At 42.8% G+C, this 20128-nt stretch overlaps 1 protein-coding gene across 1 annotated transcript; it reads left to right on the top strand.

Annotated features, from left to right (window-relative positions):
* Positions 1–11284: 11284 nt before the first annotated feature.
* Positions 11285–19625, top strand: LOC120734847 (protein NLRC3-like). Its single transcript, XM_040033891.1, has 4 exons — positions 11285–11327; positions 11412–11513; positions 16460–16695; positions 17915–19625. Exon 4 carries the CDS (start codon positions 18115–18117, stop codon positions 19309–19311), a length of 1197 nt encoding a protein of 398 aa, XP_039889825.1. The 5' UTR covers positions 11285–11327; positions 11412–11513; positions 16460–16695; positions 17915–18114; the 3' UTR covers positions 19312–19625.
* The last annotated feature ends 503 nt before the right edge of the window (positions 19626–20128 follow it).

Here is a 20128-nt window from a genome sequence, read left to right as displayed (position 1 = left end):
CCTCAGTGTTCAATACTGCCACCTGCTGGGCTGGAATAGTTAGCTATTATTTTTTAATTTGCAAGAAAAGTTAAAACTGGTCGCAAAGTTTCAAACTAGTTTATTGGAACATAAACTAGTTCATAACAGTTTTAATATGACTAATACTAAAGTCATATAGATAGTTTCAACTGATAAATAATAATGTGCAAAGAAGGTATTTATAATACACACTATATTCCCAAAAGTATTCACTTTTCTGTCTTCACATGCATATAAACTCGAGTTATAGCCCATTCTTAATCCATAGGGTTTAATATGATGTCAACTAACCCTTTAACAACTCTTCAGCAAAGGCTTTCCACAAGGTTCAGAAGTGTGTTTGTGGGAATGTTTCACCATTGTTTATGGGCTCAAATTATGCTCATGAAAATTTTGTACTTGTAAATCAAATGTGTATTTGTGAACTGAGTTTTTTTAACCTTGTGAACCAAAATATGTGAACATTTTTTGTTTGTGCATCTACTGATGTGTGTGTGTGTAAAAAATATTTACACAAGTTACAAATATTTTTGTGAAGGTCTGCTTACAGATACAAAGCAAAAAACTATGTGTAAAACTCTGCGCTCTGGTTCCCTGGCTGTGTGTGAGTTTCAACTTACAAGTATGAATTTTGACCCAATTTTTCTTCCTTTCAAATGATTGGTCAATGTCATGTCAATCACAAATGTAACAATCCAATCATGGCTGTCGGAGGGGTGCTTTACGCAGCTGCAGGTCCTGGAAGGATAAATGGTAAATGGTCTGTATTTGTATAGCACTATCTAGGACCCCAAAGCACTTTACACATTCAGTCATCCACACATTCACACACTGCTGATTGTAGCCACCAGTGTTGGTCAAGTTACTTGAAAAAACTAATCAGTAACTAATTACTGATTACTTCCCCAAAAAAGTAATCCCGTTACTTTACTGATTACTTATTTTCAAAAGTAATTAATTACTTAGTTACTTTTTAAAAACACGATTTACAACCTGAAGAGGTGATAAAGCGATAGATCTTTCAGCCCAATTCTACTTTTTCTACATAATCCATCATACAAAATGTAATCAAATGGAAAAGTCTCTTTTTTAACTTGTTTTATTAGTTTTAATCTTTTAACTTTATGCATCAAGCAAACATTTAATTATATGCAACATTCTCTGACTTGAATAAATTAGTTTAACATTTAAACCTATTTTCTGCACATTCCAGCACATAAAATAAAATATTTTTTGTGTTTACACTCAGTCTTTCAAATAGATGCAAGTAAAACACAGCAGAAAATAAATAAAGTCAAAGACTCAGCGGTCCTGTTGCTCTATTTTCACCTGTAAAGCAGGACTGCGGTAGGCGGAGGTTTACCCTGGTGCAGGTGTGCCGCGGTCAGTGGAAGAATCCGCGAGTTTCTCTGTGAGTTTCCCATTACGTCGTAGCTACTCGGTGCTTGTTTGGAAGTTTAGGGGGTTTTTTCGCTGTAAAAAGAAGTTTTCTTCCCACGCACAGCGGACGCTAATGTTTTTGTCACTTTTTATGGAATCAAACTCAAAGTAAGGTCAGTACTTCCACACTTTAAACGCTGCACGCTCATACTCTCTCCCGCACTCGATATGTGATCCATTGTTGATCTGCACACAGCTGTTGTCACGAACGTCGCACTCGCTCACTGTCATGAGACATTCTCGCAAAAAATCACGGTTTTAGTAACGCAGTAACGCAGCGTTCCTACGGGAAAGTAACAGTAATCTAATTACCGTTTTTGCAATAGTAATCCCTTACTTTACTCGAAAAAAGTAATCAGATTACAGTAACGCATTACTGCCCATCTCTGGTAGCCACAGCTGCCCTGGGGCGCACTGACAGAGGCGAGGCTGCCGGACACTGGCACCACCGGCCCCTCTGGCCACCACCAGTAGGCAACGGGTGAAGTGTCTTGCCCAAGGACACAACGACCAAGACTGTCCAAGCTGGGGTTCGAACCGACAACCTTCTGATTACAAGACGAACTGCCAACTCTTGAGCCACGATCGCCCCTTTAGATAAACCTTTATTATCGGTGTTACAGAGCTCTTACAGCACGGGAAAATAAAGTATAAAAGGAAGACACAAGGTGCCCCTTTAAACATAAGCTACCAAAGTTCGTATATACAGGTAACAATGTACAGAATATGTATAGAACAATTGAAAAAAATCTACAGAGCCATGTATAAAATGTACAGTAAACAAACAAGCTGGTGAGTGGGGGGTCACGTGTTGAACCAGGGGGCTCATATCGAGGAGGCCGAAGCCCGCATTGCCGAAGTAGAAAGCACACTTGAAAAAACAGAAACGTCACTGAACTCGGCTATCAAACGAATCGTTCTTCCTGAAGCCAAAACAGATGACTTGGAAAACCGGGGACGATGAAAGAACCTGCGCATCTTTGGCATAAAAGAGCAGAGGGGCAACAATCACGTTTCGACTTTGTTAACATCATGCTACCTAAGTGGCTGGGGCTAGCGCCCGACAAGTCGTTCACACTGGAGCGAGTGCATCGCACGCTAGCCTCCGGGAAACCAAACCAGAGCAGAAGCTTGTTCACTTCTTAAAATTCCAAGAGAAGGAACTGGTATATCAGGAAGCAAGAAAACAACAAATTACACATGATGGGGCCAAGATCACATTTGCGCAGGATCTGTCTGCGGAGACGGTTTGGATCCGACGGGGATTTCACCCGGTTGTCAAGCTGTTTATTGAAATCAATGCCTTCTGTGGATTCCAGCACAACCCCTGCAGACTCAGGATCCTGTACGATGGAAAGATCCACCTCTTCTCAACACCCGAAGAAGCCGAAAAATTCTACAAGAATCTGCCAAAGGAAACAGCAGAGGATGCCCATCACCAGTTAAACAATAGGTTAACCGTTAGGACCCTCCATAAGACTGCTTCTGCTTCGACATAACTGACTAGTAATGGAGTCATTGATAACAGACAGATAAAATTTCGAATTCAAATTAATGTGGAACTTGTGTTAACATAACTGGACGTTTTTTAAGGGTATTGTCAGGGTCCTGGGTCTGAGCGACCCAGGATCTCTGAGCAGTTATAGACTTATGTTACTTATGTATTTTTGGTGTTGCTCCCCCTTTTCTATGATTGTACATATGTGTGTGTGGGGGGCTGTGTGTCTGAGCACTCGTTTACAGGCGCCTTCAGGCCTGGTGGGTGTGGCCCTGCTAGGGAACTGTGTGTGTGTGTGTGTGTGTGTGTCCTGACAGCTGCTTCTATTGTGTCCCCAGGAGAGGTGTGGAGCGCCAGACAGCAGCCAGCACGGGGAGAAGACACGACACGGGAGTCTGGGGAAAGCACGGGGATTTATTGTTGTTTAGTTCCATACTCTGTAAATAAACGCACTGTTTACACACAGAGCACTGCGCCTGGGTCCTCCTTCCCTACACCCCCACGGTCTGCCAGCCAGACCGTGACAGGTATAATCATTCTAAGTTTAATCTCAATCGTTTTGGGTTATATATTAACAGCTAAACCTTAACTAAGTCATTATTTTATTTGTCCTACCAAGGGCAAACTTTACTTTATAATGGAAAAAATCACTATCATTATATGGTTAGTGTACACTGTCTGATTTATGGGGTTTTGGAGAGGTTGCGTTGACTAGTTCTTCCTCAGTGATGTGGATTAACGCCCTCCAAATAATTTGTTCAAGGGAGGGGGGGAGACATTTCCAACAAGAAAATGCAAATGTTCAATCAGAAATTGTTTACAAGTATCTGGCATGTGTGAGTGTGTGAATGTAAGTGCAAACCTGCTTCTTCAATTTTTCCTTTACTTTGTTTATTTAAGTACACAGTCTGACAATATTTTATGGAGAGGACAACTAAAGAAAACATTTTGAACGTTGACATTACGACCTGGAACGTTAGGGGGATACGGAAGTTAAACTGAAACAAGTATTAAACCGACTGAAACATTTAAATTCTACAATTATTTTCCTACAAGAATCTCATCTTACTGCATCAGAGATACATTTATTAACCAAAAGATGGCAGGGTCAAGTATATCACTCTTCCTATACTAGACATGCCAGAGGAGTCATTACTCATATACATACAGTGGATGCAAAAGTATTCGGCCCCTTGAACTTTCCCACATTTTGTCACATTACAGCCACAAACATGAATCAGTTTTATTGTAATTCCAGGTGAAAGACCAACACAAAGTGGTGCACACGTGAGAAGTGGAACGAAAATCAGACATGATTCCAAACATTTGTTACAAATAAATAACTGCAAAGTGGGGTGTGTGTAATTATTCAGCCCCCTTTGGTCTGAGTGCAGTCAGTTGCACATAGACGTTGCCTGATGAGTGCTAATGACTAAATAGAGTGCACCTGTGTGTAATCTAATGTCAGTACAAATACAGCTGCTCTGTGACGGCCTCAGAGGTTGTCTAAGAGAATATTGGGAGCAACAACACCATGAAGTCCAAAGAACACAGCAGACAGGTCAGGGATAAAGTTACTGAGAAATTTAAAGCAGGCTTAGGCTACAAAAAGATTTCCCAAGCCTCGAACATCCCACGGAGCACTGTTCAAGCCATCATCCAGAAATAGGAGTATGGCACAACTGTAAACCTACCAAGACAAGGCCGTCCACCTAAACTCACAGGCTGAACAATGAGAGCGCTGATCAGAAATGCAGCCAAGAGGCCCATGGTGACTCTGGACGAGCTGCAGAGATCTACAGCTCAGGTGGGGGAATCTGTCCATAGGACAACTATTAGTCGTGCACTGCACAAAGTTGGCCTTTATGGAAGAGTGGCAAGAAGAAAGCCATTGTTAACAGGAAACCATAAGAAGTCCCGTTTGCAGTTTGCCACAAGCCATGTGCAAGTCAGCCATCTGTTGTTGCCCAACAATGCCTTCTTTCCTCATTTTTGTCATAAACATGTAGATTACTAATTTAAAGAATCCTTTCATTTTAAGGAAAACTGTCATGGTCAGATGAGTGCCGGTGTTTTTCCACAGAGCCAGTTCCACCTCTGGGAGGAGCCACCCTGTTCCTGTTCATTGCTCGCACGTCTGGGTATTTAAGCTGTTGACATAAAAGGCCAGCACTCAACCTTTCTTTGCCAGATTCTCAGCTGATCACAGTTAGTGTTGGCCATCATAGTGTTTGAGCTACATAGTAAATTGCCTCGGCTTGCCTTGTGCTTATCGTTTATAGTTATTCACCAGATTGCCAGGCGCAGACCTTCTCCATAGGACTTTCATTCGAATGCTGGACCTCTCAACAGTTTTCACAGCCAAAGCTTCGCTCACTCCACGCACCTGCCTGGCTCCCTGCCACAGCTTCTGGAGTTCTGGATTCCTTCCCACTCACTCGGACCGATCTCCCCTCCATGCTACTCCTCCACCTGCGGAAAGTAAGCAGCTGAGCAACATCCTTAACCAAAGTCTGCCAGTATTTTCCTGGAAACATACCTGAACTTGTCTTCTCTCCCTTTGAGTGACTCTGCCATCCAGTCTGACTACCCTAAAATCACAGAACTGCAGTTTCCACTGTTCTAGTTTCTGTGGTTGCTTCCATAGCTCAGGTTGCTTATGTGCTTTATAGTTTGTGTTTATACTCACAGCTCAGTTTACTCATCTTGTTGCACATTCACTTGTCTTGTAAATAAACTTGGTTACTAAACCGCTTACCAGTGCCTCCGTCTGCATCCTGCAGTTGAGTCTTTTCTGAGTCAGACACCACTGGATCAGTTAATCTTCAAAACTTATATGAATTCCTAACAGTTAAAATTCACAATGGTTGAGATTTTGTATTTATGCAAAATTTTGTCACTCATCCAGGTGACTTGTTCAGTCTCAGCTGACTGCAGGTTTCCAACCTTATAAACAGGACATTATGTAACAAAGAGACATTTTGTCTCAACTTTTACTCTACATCAGTGCTTCTCAAACTGTGGTGCGTGTACCACTAGTGGTACTTGGGCGCTCTCTGGTGGTATGCGGGAAATCTCCAATCTGATCTTCATGTGTGTTCAGGCCGAGTGGAAACATTTGGATCCTTTCATGTTGGACTTGATCTGTTCAAATTCTCTATATTCTGATCTCCTCCTCCATGCACTTTTCTGTCAGTCCTCAAAATCTCTGCTTCAGTCACTTTGCTCAGTGTCTTCACTGGATCATCAGCTGATTTTTCTGTTTCTCTTTGTTCCTCAAACACTTTCAGTTTGTTGTGAGCAGCAGCTCTCACACATAAAGGGTGAACAGGTATAAAAGTGTGGTGTAGAAGAGATTCGTGGTTCTTCCCTTTTGTCTTCTGAGAAAGCAGCAGGTCAGCATCTAAGAGGTTCATGTTGAAGATTCCAGCAGAGACACTAGAGGTCGGCGTGAAGCTGGACACTCTGGTGTCAGGGGCAGAGAAAAGGACACTAAAAAAATTGCTGGACATTATGGACAATGCTGGGCATCCTCTGCACACGGCCATAAACAACCAGAGGAGTCTGTTCAGTGACAGGTTGCTTCTCCCAAAGTCAAGAACCAACAGACTTAAACTCCTTTGTCCCACACGCCATCAAACTCTAACTCCTCTCTGGAGGGACCGAATTTCTCAGAGGAACCCACCTGAGGGATTAATAAAGCTTTATCTTATCTTAGAGGGGAACCTCAGGCCCACCTTTGAACTGATGTTGTCATTTTTGGCCTTTCATGTGCTCATTGTTGCCGTGTTAGATGGTTCATTCAGGATTTTGATTACATCACTCTTCCACTGGAGCTGCTTTCCTGTTGGGTGATTATCATCAACACAGAACTCGGGGACAGGAGCATCTTTAAGCCTGGCTGTGCTCATCCTTCCTCCGACTTCTCCTCACCAAAGATAAGAACTCAGCCACAAATCAACAGTCTTCTAGTGGTCTGTGTGTACACAAAATTTACGATGATGATGTTAGATAAACATGACATTTGACACAACTGTTACACACCTACTACTGCTGTACTTTATGATCTCAGATGTACTCATTGTATTTTTATATCTTGTGAGGGCCAGAAAGTTTGATCAACTTTAATGTAATGAATTGTGGACAAAAAGGTGAGAAGGATTCTCCTCCCTTCATGGTTCATCCAGCTGTGGACACACCTCTCCCAGACACTGAAGGTAGAAACACTCCTGCAACAAATACACCTGTGCTTACATCATTATAGCTCCTACTACAGCTTCCTCCTTCATCCTGATGCATTTATGGAATAGAGAAATCCTTCAGCATGGACTATTGAAACTGCTTTTTAGAAAACAGGCAGGAAGAAAACACGAGGAGTCACAAATGAGACGAGCCTCCTGACTGAACTTCATTTGTTTATTTTAAGCTGTTTGCGTGTCATCAGACAGTGAAGCAGACTGATCAACTGTGTCAAGATAGAAATAACAAACTCTCTGAATCACTGTTGATCTTCAGGTAAGAGCCGTTTCTGTACCGTGTCTGGATCTGATTGGTACTTATCAAAAAGGTGAAAGGTATTCATTCAGTTACTTATAAACAACTTTTCAGATGTCTTGCGGAGCAATGAGAGATTAGAAATAGCTCTATAATTACTAATTACAAATGGATCTAAGTTACTTTTCTTAGCTAGCAGTGTGATTACACCACAATGGAGAGAAACAGTGAAAATGCCAGCAGTTGATAATAATAACATAAATTAATATAAGTCTATGTGGCAGGGGTGTGGTCTCTGGCTTGCTGCCCTCCTTCACTATTTAAACATACAGAGAGGAAGAAGATGATCACCTCGAGCAGTCACACCTGCCCTCTCTGCCACACCTCACCACTGCCTGAGAGCTCACTGTAACACAGGCCAGAGACCACGCCCCTGCCACAGTCTATAAGCAGAAACCAAAAGTAGCAAGAAATACTCGAGTAAAATAAATGTAGATTGTTTTACATTTATTAGACCATCGATTATAAAACCAAGGAAATGTTAAAGTACACTTCCTGATTGTACTTTTATTACCTGAGCTTATGTGGATGCTCTAAAAGCAGCCTGACTGCAAAAGAAGCACACATTTGGAGAAGCTGTGCTGTAACTTCACATATTGAAAAAGTTTTCTTGCTTTTCTATGAGAAAAGAAAAACAGATAAGTCATAAACTCCTTGCCATACTGATATGATGTAAGTAATGCACACAGACGTCATGTGAAAAAGATGAGCTTAACAGCTACTTAGTCCCTACAGTCCGTACACACTTTGTCGTAGATGTAACAGGACTGAAAAAAGGTGTTATAATAAATAAAACATAAATGTTAATTGAGTCATTTTATTTTTTCTAAATTGAAAAATTACTTTCTGTCCACCATTTGTGTGACTAACAGTCTCACTACCAGGTAACTGTTGTTGTAATTTGGTGATATATAGATAAAAGTGAATTGACACTTCTGCTGTACAGCTTACTAAGGGGTGCTGTGATGGGCAGTGTGCAATCACACAAAACAACAACTTAAATGTCACCATAACCCTGACTGGAGAAAAGAAAGTTTGGAAAATTCAATGACATTACATTTGTTGTACATTACTCTAAAATCAGTGCTGTGAGAGTAACTTTATGGTCACAACCTGATTTAAAACTCAATCTAACATCAACATTCTTAATGATACCTGTAGCTCTAAGACATTAAGAGAATATGGCAAATGAGATCACAGGATGGCCAAAATGTACTTTGAAATGAGATCTTGTTTCATTGGACTGCGACAGACTGGCGACCTGTCCAGGGTGTACCCCGCCTCTCGCCCTGTGACAGCTGGGATAGGCTCCAGCGCCCCCCGCGACCCTGAAAAAGGATAAGCGGAAGCGAATGGATGGATGGATGTTTCATTGGAACAGTAAAGTACCATAACAAAGAATACGTGCACCTATGTAAGAACAAGTATCACTGCTATGGAGGTTTCATGTTTTACATACAGACTCAGGGCTGCTAGTCTCCTCAGAGCCCTCTCCTTAAAAACGCTTTGTTTCCTTTTACCATCAAACATTTATTTTAGTCATCTGAAGCTGGTCGATTTCAAAAACTCTTCGCTCGTCAGAAGGCTGTAAATTGGTGTCATTGGTCAGATCAAAGCCATCCCTCTGTGTTTCAGTGGCCGAAGCGAGAGCCTGCCTCCCTGAAATTACTTTACTGACGGGTCTGGGAAGAGGTCGAAATCTCTGCCGGGGGTTACAGTCAGGGGACTATTTCCAGCAGGTGAAAGTCAGGCCGGCAGGAGCTTCCGGTAACTTGGGGTCGACGGGGGCAGGGGTCAAAACCCCCGAACTGCTGTTTCATGGGGATCAGGTTAAACCCCGCCTCCTCCGCACGCTGATTCGTCAAAACTAGAGCCTGCCTTTCTGAAATTGCTGTATTGATCAGTGATTTTTCTTATTGGTAAAATCTAGGGCCACATCTATTTTATATTGGTTTATTACCGGGTCGGGCTGAGACGTGGGTCTGACTTTGATTCTGATTTTCCTTGTTTGGATTAAACAAACGCACTGGGACATGCAGCCTCCAACTCTCCCCATCCTCACCAGTTTAACTAAGAACTTTACTGTGGTTTAACACATTTACACACACAGACACACACAGACACACAAAGTCATCTAAAAAGTTGGCATTTTTTGTCAAGAAACTAAAGTTTTGGCTTAAAAATGACAACCCCCCCCCAAACTATCACAAACATCCTATCCATCACCCTATTTTCATGATCATATTTTTTGGATTATTGATGAACAAATTATGAAGTATCACAATTGTATGAATTTTTATGACTGCCATTAACTTTTATTACTTCCAAAGTCATGAATCATTTGTCAGAGGAGCCATAAACCAGTAGTTTGACATAAGGGGTGTTATATCCCTCCTGTGAAGTCTTTGAATTTTTATTTGTTGCTGCAGTCAGTGGAACATTAATGATGAATAATGATGAATTTCATGGAAACAAGTTTGAACTGATTATATCTAAATGAATCTGTAAAATTAAACTGTTCACTTCAGGTTGGATTAAGGACACAGCTCAGCTAAAAACAACTTCCACTAACACAGTGTGAGTGTTTCTTTGATCTGCATTCAAACCAGTTTAAAGTGTCACTACAATAGAAACTGCAATAGAAACATCATTTAATGCTGCGCTCAGTAACAGGACAGAAAGCCTCCAACAAACATTTCCTATGTTTCTAAAGTCCAGACTTCTGCTTTTGTTTGGATGCAAACATCCAAACTTCCTCATAAACAACTGTCTGTGTGTTTGGTTCCTTATTAAAGTTTCACGTTACTTTCCTGATCTCAGTGTCAGATGATCATATTCAGCACAAATCTGCTGCTCCATAGTTCACATAATGGAATAACTCTGCTGATCATCTTTGAATCCTGGATCAGGAAGTAAAGCCGGTGAATATTTGGTGTTTAAATATCGTTTCTGTCTTTGTCTCAGTCTGCTGTCACTTTGTTTTAGAGAGAAAACGAGATTTCCGATTAACTGGTGTTCCTGCTGCTCCAGCACTAAAGGACTGTATAGGTGACCGCGCTGATGCCTGTTCATAATTTGTCCAAAGTTAATAAACTGTTGGCTAAATGTTCTCAAATCAGAAGTAAACAGAGGTGAGAGGAGCAGATAATAAGGTTTAAATATAATGCTGAATAACTAAATGCTGCTAGTCTGTGATGTAACTCCCAGCAGCATCACGTCATTTCTTTACTCTGACCTTTGACATTAGCTTAACTAGCAGAGCAGCGAGCAGTTAGAGTGTGAACTATGTAGGCAGTCAGCTTGGTCCTGGAGGATAACTGGTTTTTATGTTGACTGGTCTAGATTTGTTTACATATTCCAGTGTCCATGTTCCACATGTCACAGTTTCATTAATTTCATCGTCTCAAACAGAGAAACAAAGAACGTGTTTATTTGTGAGGTGGCAGTCGTGGAGTCACCGGTTTGTTTCTGAATCACTGAAACATTTTTGTTCTCTGGATGAAATTTTCACTGAACGCATTTATTGAGTTAAAGAGATCAACTTAGACAACACTGACAGACTTTGTTTGTTCTCCATAACACCTGGCACTGATTTTAGTCTCAGATGGAGTGTTAGTCCAACACATCAGACACGACCTCTGCAGCTCTCAGTTGATGTGCACGTGAATAATTTGTGTTTCCTCTGCAGGTAGAAAGTGTGTGTGAGCTGATGTGAATTGAGCAGCATGGATCAGTGTGAGGACAGGGAGGAGGGAGTCCCTCCCTCTAAAACCACTCTGTGTGGGGAACATGAGAGCCAGACCAAAGCTCAGAGGTGAGATGACCATCTCTAACTGTGCATGACTCTTCTCCATGTCACAGCTCAGCACTCACATCACTGCTCCATCATTATTCACAGGAACCCACCTGGACCTCCACCCAGCTCTGTGTCCTTACAGAGTGAGGTGTCTAAAGATGGCCACATTGATGTCAAAATCCAGCAGGCGTCTGCTGCAGAGAGGTGAGCTGTTAGTAACATGAACTGTTGTCAGTTTGGTGTCTGATTTAAATTATTTTTATGTTTTTCCTGGTTTCTAAAATGCATCTCTGTAGGAGAGCAGTGTCTCAAAGGACACACAGGCTCAGGTGTAACTGTCAGTTTATCTGGTTTTAAGACACATTTGCACAGATTTGGCTCTTTTAACGATTTATTTTAATCACAGGTGGAAATTTAGACATCAGATGTCTGGGCCCTAAACTATCACAGAAACAGGTGCTTGCAGTGGGTAGTTTGACTTTAGCCTGGTGACTAAGCTAACAGAAACAAGCGTGCCAGCTGTGCTCTATGAGGATGATACGCTGCTCTAGAAAGCAAACAAAGGTTTGTGCAGCTCCTCTTCAGAAAAGCGTTCAGAGAGCAGCTGCTGTATTAGACAAGCTCGTCGCGTGAGCCCAGATGTGTGTGTAACGTGTGTGTAACGGCTGTCATGTCTCCATCCCGCGTTTATTAATGAACTTGATGCTGTAGGATTTGTTAACATTTCCATGATGGTAACGTTTCCTCGTCTAACTGCAGACACGTGATCTCCCTTAACGGCAGCTATCACAGCCACAGAGGCAGACTGTTTCTCACTGTTGCATTCAGGGACATTTGTTCCCCTGTAAAAAGCTGTGCTGTATTGAATTGAATCCATCCATCCATCCATTCGCTTCCGCTTATTCTTTTCAGGGTCGCGGGGGGCGCTGGAGCCTATCCCAGCTGTCACAGGGCGAGAGGCGGGGTACACCCTGGACAGGTCGCCAGTCTGTGGCAGGGCCAACACACGGGGACAGACAACCATTCGCACTCACATTCACTCCCCCATTCACACCTAGTGGTAATTTGGATTGAATCATTAACACAAATTATATTCATCATATAAACTCCACAGCACATCAGCACATGGGGGGAGCAACGTGACAACGGCTAGAGGAAAACACAGGGCTTAAATACACAAAGGATAACAAGGGGATGAGACACAGGAGAGGAACACAAATGGGAGTAGACGAGGGTGTCATGATCCCGGGTCTTTTGGCCCAGCGTTTTGTGTTTTCTATCATTGTGATGTATTTTGGTTCTGGTTTTCTAGCTCTTTGGTTTTTGGTTCTGTTCTTCCTCAGTTTAGTGTTTAGTAATGTCTGCCTGTGTGTTCCTCTGTGTAAAGTCCGTGTTTCTTAGTCTGTGTCTTTGCATGTGTGAGTTTCTGTTTTATTTTGTAGGTCTGTGTCTCTTGTCAAGGTTTCTAGTTTCGCTTCCCCTTGTCTCGTTATGTCCAATTAATCCCAGCCATATCTCCCTCCTGTTTCACATTCCCTGATTGCCCTGTGTTTTCTCGTGTGTGTTGCTGGTTTGTCTGTGAATTCTCCCTGCGCTGGGTCCATCTCTCGTGTTCAGGTTTGCTGTTTAAGTTTTAGTTTTCCCAGTATAGTTTATTTCTAAGTTCTGTTTTACGCCACACTCACCTTTTCTTTGTTAATCACTCATGTTCAGGCTCAATAAAGCCCTCTCGCTTCACTGCATAGCCGCATCTTGGGTCCTTTGTTAAATTCTACAGGGCTTGCGCGGCGAGCCGTGACAGCATGAACCAGCCCGCGTGGACCCTGCGGCATTCAATCCATCCGATGAGCTCCAAGATGACATCATTTACACAGTCATGGTCCCGTGTTGTGGTCCTGGGTCATGTGACCCAGTATTTTGAGTTTCTTGGTGTTTTTGTTATTCTTTTTAGTCTAGTTTCATTTCAGTTTATCTAGTTACATTCTGCCATGTTTCATGTCCAAGTTTTCTTTGTCAAGTTCAAGTCATGTCTGTGTCTCCTTATGTTTCGTGTTTTATTTTGAAAGAGCTTTGTGTTTTGTGTTTATTGTATGTAGTTTCACTTTCCCTGTCATTAGGTTCATGTGTATCAGCTGTTCCCCCTCATGTGTTTCCACTGCCCTTGATCATTCCTTATCTGTATTTAGTCTCTGTTTCATTCAGTCTGTGTCGCGTCGTCTGTGTTCCCACCCTCCATGTTTTCGCGGCCAGTCTTTGCAGTCATCGTCATGGTTCTCTGAGTCTCCATAGTTTATCACAATATTAGTTTCCCAGTTTAGTTATAGTTTAGTTTAGTCACGTATTTCTTTGTTTGAACTCCATGTCATCAGCCATAATAAAGGATCGCTTTCAGTTTAAGTTCACTCCCATCTACTCACTTGTGTTCGCACCTGGGTCCACCACACACACCACTGCACGGGCTGACTCCACAGACCGTGACAGCCCGTCCAGTTGTTGCCTGCTGCGCCTCTGGCTGCCACGCTGCCGCCGTCTGGCTCCGCCTCACCTGGTCCAGCATCATCCTCGCCATGTTCCAAGCCGCTGGCTGGCTGCCTTCCGCGCCATCTCTGTCGTCGCCGCTGCTGCCTTCTGCGCAGCCGGCCTCCGGACCAGCTCTGTCACCTGCACCACTACCACTTTTCACGTGGTCGGCCCCCTGACTTAATCTATGTGCTGTTGTGCTGCCACCCGCCTGGCTGGCCCCCTGAACTGCCCTGTTATGAACTTTTGCGCCGGCGACCTCCGGGTCAAATGCCTGAACTGAACTTCTTTAGACCCCTGTGTTACTGTCCTCCGGGTCGGTCTCCTGAACTGTTTACAAACTGCGACCCAAGCTCCTGTGTTTTTTGTGGACTTTTCGTTTTGAACCCTTGGTGCTCCTGTTTTGTTTTGGGCCGAGTACTAAACTGTAAGGCACAGGAAATAGACTAGAGCTGCTCTGTCTCTGGTTCTCATGTCTTTGTGTTTGATCTGTTAAACAGTCTGAGAGGTCACAAAGAGGGATGATCTGATATCCTTGTGTCGGTGTTGTTCCCACATCATAATAAGTGCTGTTCTAGGTTCAACATTGTAAGTGACCAATCACATTGTTGCAACGTCATTCTTTTGCAAGCCAAGCAATTCATTCATTTATGACATTCCAATGTTGCAAGGACAATCTGTATAATGCTTACCGTTTATTAAAGAACAGTATCCTGAAATGCAAAGAATTCAAATTGCTGGATCGGCGGACAGAGGCGGTTTCTCGCAAGTTAAGTAGATTTTTTCTTAAGGCGTTTTTTTTTTTTTTTTTTTTTTTTTTTTTCTGAAGTCGCAAAAGTATGACGCCTGCTTCATATTTTTATTTACGATTGAGTTCATGTTTGTTTTAAATTCATAGATTCATTACATAAGTCATCTTTTCAGGATTAATAAATGTGAAAATATGTGTTTACATAATGTAATTTTAAGTCACGGTTTTGGGATTGGAACCTAAAAGGGGGTACCTCTCACTTTAAGTATGTAAGTGCAACAGTAGCATGAAGCCCTGTGTGAGAGGGAAGGGGCGGAGCATGGACAGAGAGGTTAGGAGTCTCGCGGTTTTCTGACCGTGTGCACAGGTAGTTCTGGATAACTGCTATTTTTTTTGGAACTTTCATGCTTATTTAGGAAGGAGTTCATTGTTACATCTTCAGTTTGTAATAAATAAACAGTCTTCAAATCATAATGCAACTGGAAGCATTTCTTTTGGAAACCAGGAACACGCGTCAGCCATAGACTCCCTTTTTGAACTTGGTTTATAGGAAATTACCCTACAAATGTGATTAGTCACTTGCAATGTTGAACCTGGAACAACATTTATTATGATGATGTGGGAACAACACCGACACGAGGATATCAGATCGTGCCACAAAGAGACCCAGGGTAACGTCTAAGCAGCTAAAGCCTGGATCATACGAGGTGGTGTTAATGAGACCTCCATCAGGATAACACTGAACAACAGTGTGCTGTCATGGCAGCATTGCAAGGATAAAGTACTGCACTCTGAAAATACTGCGTACAGCTAAATCTGAAATATTTCGTGTCTTAAAATATGTGACTCATGTAACAGTCATTTTAAATTTTTATTTTTATAAATGGCTAAAAGTGATAAGCATAGAGGTTAGTCACCAGGAGAACCCAGAGATGGTTATAGAAGGTGATTTGTTAGCGTTCCCTAGGATTATTTCCTTTCCTTAGTCTTTCTTACCTCTCCTGCTTCCTTGTAATAGTTGTTTGATTTGACATTAGGACCAGTGTGCAGTGTGGGTTCCCCTCAGACTGAGTGGGAGAGGGTTGGCCCACTGCATGACCCCTTGACTCTTACCAAGTCAGCGGTGGGTTGATTGTAATAACTGAGAGTGGGAACACCGATCTTCTCCTCTCCCTGTGCCGGCCCCTCTCAACAGTTTCTGACCATGTTATCTGTTTCAGTTATGCTAACAATGCTAATGTTAAAGGCTGCATAACATGCTCAGTTGGGACAAGAACTACATGTTTTGTTGTTCAATAATAAAGAAGCAGGAAAGACAAAGATGTTTGGACTTGTGTGTGTTTGATCCTGCAGCTGGAGCAGCTGTCAGAAACCACATCTGTAATGTGGCACTGAGTACAGTCTGACTGGAAAGCTGTGACACCTTTTAAACGTATTCATGTTAGCTGCTCAGAGTTTATGCTGGAGGGGAACCTGCTCACCTTGGATATGTTTCTGTAACTCATCAGTTACTTCTGTAAAATAATCTAAATGAACTAAACCAAACTAATCTGCACACTGACTGGAAAACAGGAAGGACATAAGCAGCTCCCTCTGATGGAAGACTTTTACTGTGAAGTCAGTGTGTATTCATAGCAAACTGCAGGCAGATCACTGAGTGTTTAATAAGACAGGCAGACAGGAAAAGCAGCTCATTAGTGTTGATGAAATCAAATGAAGCATCACTTTGTTTCCAGACTAAACGCTGCCTTCAAACAGAAAAGTATCTCCGCTTTTACTTTTCTCTGTGATCATCAGAACTTCTGCACAATCTTTTAAATTTGGATATTTGTATCAACATTCAGTAAATGATTTTAGTGATAAAGAAATGTGTTCACAGAGGGAGGAAGAGGAGTGGTGTTTGTGAGGAGGAGCAGCTGCCCTGTTGTACTTTATGTCAGGACATCCTGAAGGATCCAGTCTCTACCAGCTGTGGACACTGGTTCTGCAAACAGTGCATCTCCTCATACTGGGACCAGTCTGCTTCATCAGGAGACTCGTCCTGTCCCCAGTGTGGAGAAAGATCCAGAACCAGAGCTGGACTGCAGACAGCCAGTCAGAGCAGCTGTGTACAAAGTAAGACTGAACATCTATCCTGTTTCTGCTGGTGTGCCCCAGGGTTCAGTATTGGGGCCTCTTTTATTCATTACTTACATGCTTCCTCTTGGTTATATATTCCGAAAATATAATATAAATTTTCACTGTTATGCCGATGACACCCAGCTCTGCCTTTCTTCTAAACCCAGTTCATCCCTCCCACCTACCTCCCTCTCAGACTGTCTTATTGAGATTCGATCCTGGTTCTCCTCCAATTTTCTCAAACTTAACAGTAATAAAACTGAAGTTTTACTTGTCGGTACACCATCTATCTTATCCAAATCCCACAGCTTTTCCATTAACGTTGAAAATTCTCCCACCCTTCCCTCCCCTCAGGTTAAGAGTTTGGGTATCATACTTGATAATACTCTTTCATTCCAGTCTCACATTAATTACATAACACGGTCTGCTTACTTACACTTACGTAATATTCACCGACTCCGCCCCTTCCTTACTCCCCATGCTGCTGCCGTCCTTGTCCATAGTCTTATTACGTCCCATATTGATTACTGTAATTCCCTCTATTTGGTCTCCCTAAAAGGTCCCTTCATAAACTCCAACTTCTTCAAAATTCTGCAGCTTGGGTCATAACTTGCACTCCGTTAAGTGCTGATATTCCCCCAGTTCTTCAGCAGCTTCACTGGTTGCCCATAGAAGCCAGGATAAATTTTAAAATCTTACTTCTTACATACAAGTGTATCCATAAATCTGCTCCTTCATATTTGTGTGACCTGCTCCATATCACCACTGTTTCCCACCCTCTCAGATCATCATCTGCTGTTTCATCCTCACACCTCATCACTGTGGGGAGCAGAGCTTTCAGTCGCTCTGCTCCTCGGCTCTGGAGCTCTCTTCCTCCTGCACTAAGAAATATTGACTCCCTCTCCGTATTTAAGACACAGCTCAAAACACATCCATTTAAACTGGCTTATTCGCTTTAATGCTGATTTTATCTGTTGTCACGCTCTGTTTTGTAATTTTAACTTATTTTATGTATTTTATGACTATTGTTCCTTTTATTAATTGTGTTTTTTGTAAGGTGACCTTGGGTTTCTGAAAGGCGCCCTCAAATAAAATGTATTATTATTATTATTATTATTATTATTATCTGTCTGCTGATGGACTCATTTCTGAAAACTGGACTTCTTGTTGTTGTTCAGACATTGAAGAGTTTTCTTTCTGTTTTTCTTTCTTTCAGCAGATGTTGGTCTGCAAGAGGTTTTAGATGAACATAAGATCAGTCTGAGGAGGAGATGTGAATGTGTGACTGAAGGAAGTGATGAAACAGGAAGTAGAACCCTCCTGAATAGGATCTACACTGAGCTCTACATCACAGAGGGACAGGGTGAAGAGGTTCATACCCAACATGAGGTGAGGCAGCTGGAGACAGCTTCCAAGATGGACGCCCTCCATGACAGTCCAATCAGGTGCCAGGACATCTTTAAAGCCTTACCTGACCAACAGAGACCCATCAGAGTGGTTCTGACCAACGGCGTGGCTGGTGTTGGAAAAACCTTCTCAGTGCAGAAGTTCACTCTGGACTGGGCAGAGGGCTTGGAGAACCAACATGTCAGTGTGGTGGTTCTGCTTTCATTCAGGGAGCTGAACCTGATCATAGAGGAGCAGTACAGTCTTCTGGAGCTGCTCCATGTTTTCCATCCAACATTACAGAAGGTCTCAGCAGAGAAGCTGGCTGTCTCTCAGCTTTTGTTCATCTTTGACGGCCTGGATGAAAGCAGACTTTCATTGGATTTCACCAACAGGAAGCTGCTGTCTGATGTCACACAGAAGTCATCAGTCAGCCAGCTGCTGACAAACCTCATCCAGGGGAATCTGCTTCCCTCGGCTCTCGTCTGGATAACTTCCCGACCTGCAGCAGCCAATCAGATCCCTCCTACATGTGTTGACAGGTTAACAGAAGTACGAGGCTTCACTGACGCCCAGAAGGAGGAGTACTTCAGGAGGAGATTCAGTGATGAAGAGCTGTCCAGCAGAATCATCTTCCACATGAAGACATCCAGGAGCCTCCACATCATGTGTAGAATCCCAGTCTTCTGCTGGATCACTGCTACAGTTCTGGAGCACATGTTGACTACAGAGCAGAGAGGAGAGCTGCCCAAGACCCTGACTGACATGTACTCACACTTCCTGCTGGTTCAGACAAAGAGGAAGAAGAACAAGTACCATGAGGGACATGAGACGAGTTCACAGGAGCTGATGGAGGCTGACAGGGAAGTTCTTCTGAAGCTGGGGAGGCTGGCGTTTGAACATCTGGAGAAAGGAAACATCATGTTCTACCAAGAAGACCTGGAGCAGTGTGGTCTGGATGTGACAGAGGCCTCGGTGTACTCAGGAGTTTGTACAGAGATCTTCAAAAGAGAGTGTGTGATCTTCCAGAAACCAGTCTACTGCTTTGTTCATCTGAGCATTCAGGAGTTTCTGGCTGCAGTCTACATGTTCCACTGTTTCACCAACAGGAAGACAGAGGTGCTGGAGGACTTCCTGGGAGATTTTTGTATATACTCTGATTCTGACTCTGATTTTGAGTATGATAATAATTCTAGTTTACTGATAGATCAGATTCCCCCACATTAAACCTTCTCTGGGTGAATCCTCTGTGGATGAGTTTCTAAAGAGAGCCATGTATAAATCCCTCCAGAATAACAATGGCCACCTGGACCTGTTTGTTTGCTTCCTTCATGGCCTCTCTCTGGAGTCCAACCAGAGACTCTTAGGAGGTCTGCTGGGTCAGACAGAGATCAGTCCAGAAACAATCCAGAGAGTCATCAACAACCTGAAGAAGATCAATAGTTATAAGATCTCTCCTGACAGAAGCATCAACATCTTTCACTGTCTGATGGAGATGAACGACCTCTCAGTACATCAGGAGATCCAAGAGTTCCTGAAGTTAGAGAACAGATCAGAACAGGAACTTTCTGAGATCCAGTGCTCAGCTCTGGCCTTCATGCTGCAGATGTCAGAGGAGGTTCTGGATGAGTTGGACCTGCAGAAGTACAAAACATCAGAGCGGGGACGACAGAGACTGATTCCAGCTGTGAGGAACTGCAGAAAGGCTCAGTGAGTCCAGATTTGATCATTAACTTCATTAATTAGTGTAGATTAGTAGTTCAGTTCTTCAGATATACACAGTACTAAAGGACTCTCATTCAATTCAATTCACTTTTATTTATATGGCACCAAATCACAACAGTAGTCGCCTCAAGGCGCTTTATATTGTACAGTAGATACAGAGGAAAAACCCAACAATCATATGACCCCCTATGAGCAAGCACTATGGCAACAGTGGGAAGGAAAAACTCCCTTTTAACAGGAAGAAACCTCTGGCAGAACCAGGCTCAGGGAGGGGCGGCCATCTGCTGCGACCAGTTGGGGTGAGAGAAGGAAGACAGGA

Source organism: Simochromis diagramma, unplaced genomic scaffold (genome assembly GCF_900408965.1).
Source record: "Simochromis diagramma unplaced genomic scaffold, fSimDia1.1 OVJJ01000176.1, whole genome shotgun sequence".
Lineage (NCBI taxonomy): Eukaryota > Metazoa > Chordata > Actinopteri > Cichliformes > Cichlidae > Simochromis > Simochromis diagramma.
Note: the sequence above shows the minus strand (reverse complement) of the source record. Positions and strands in the feature narration are given on the sequence as shown.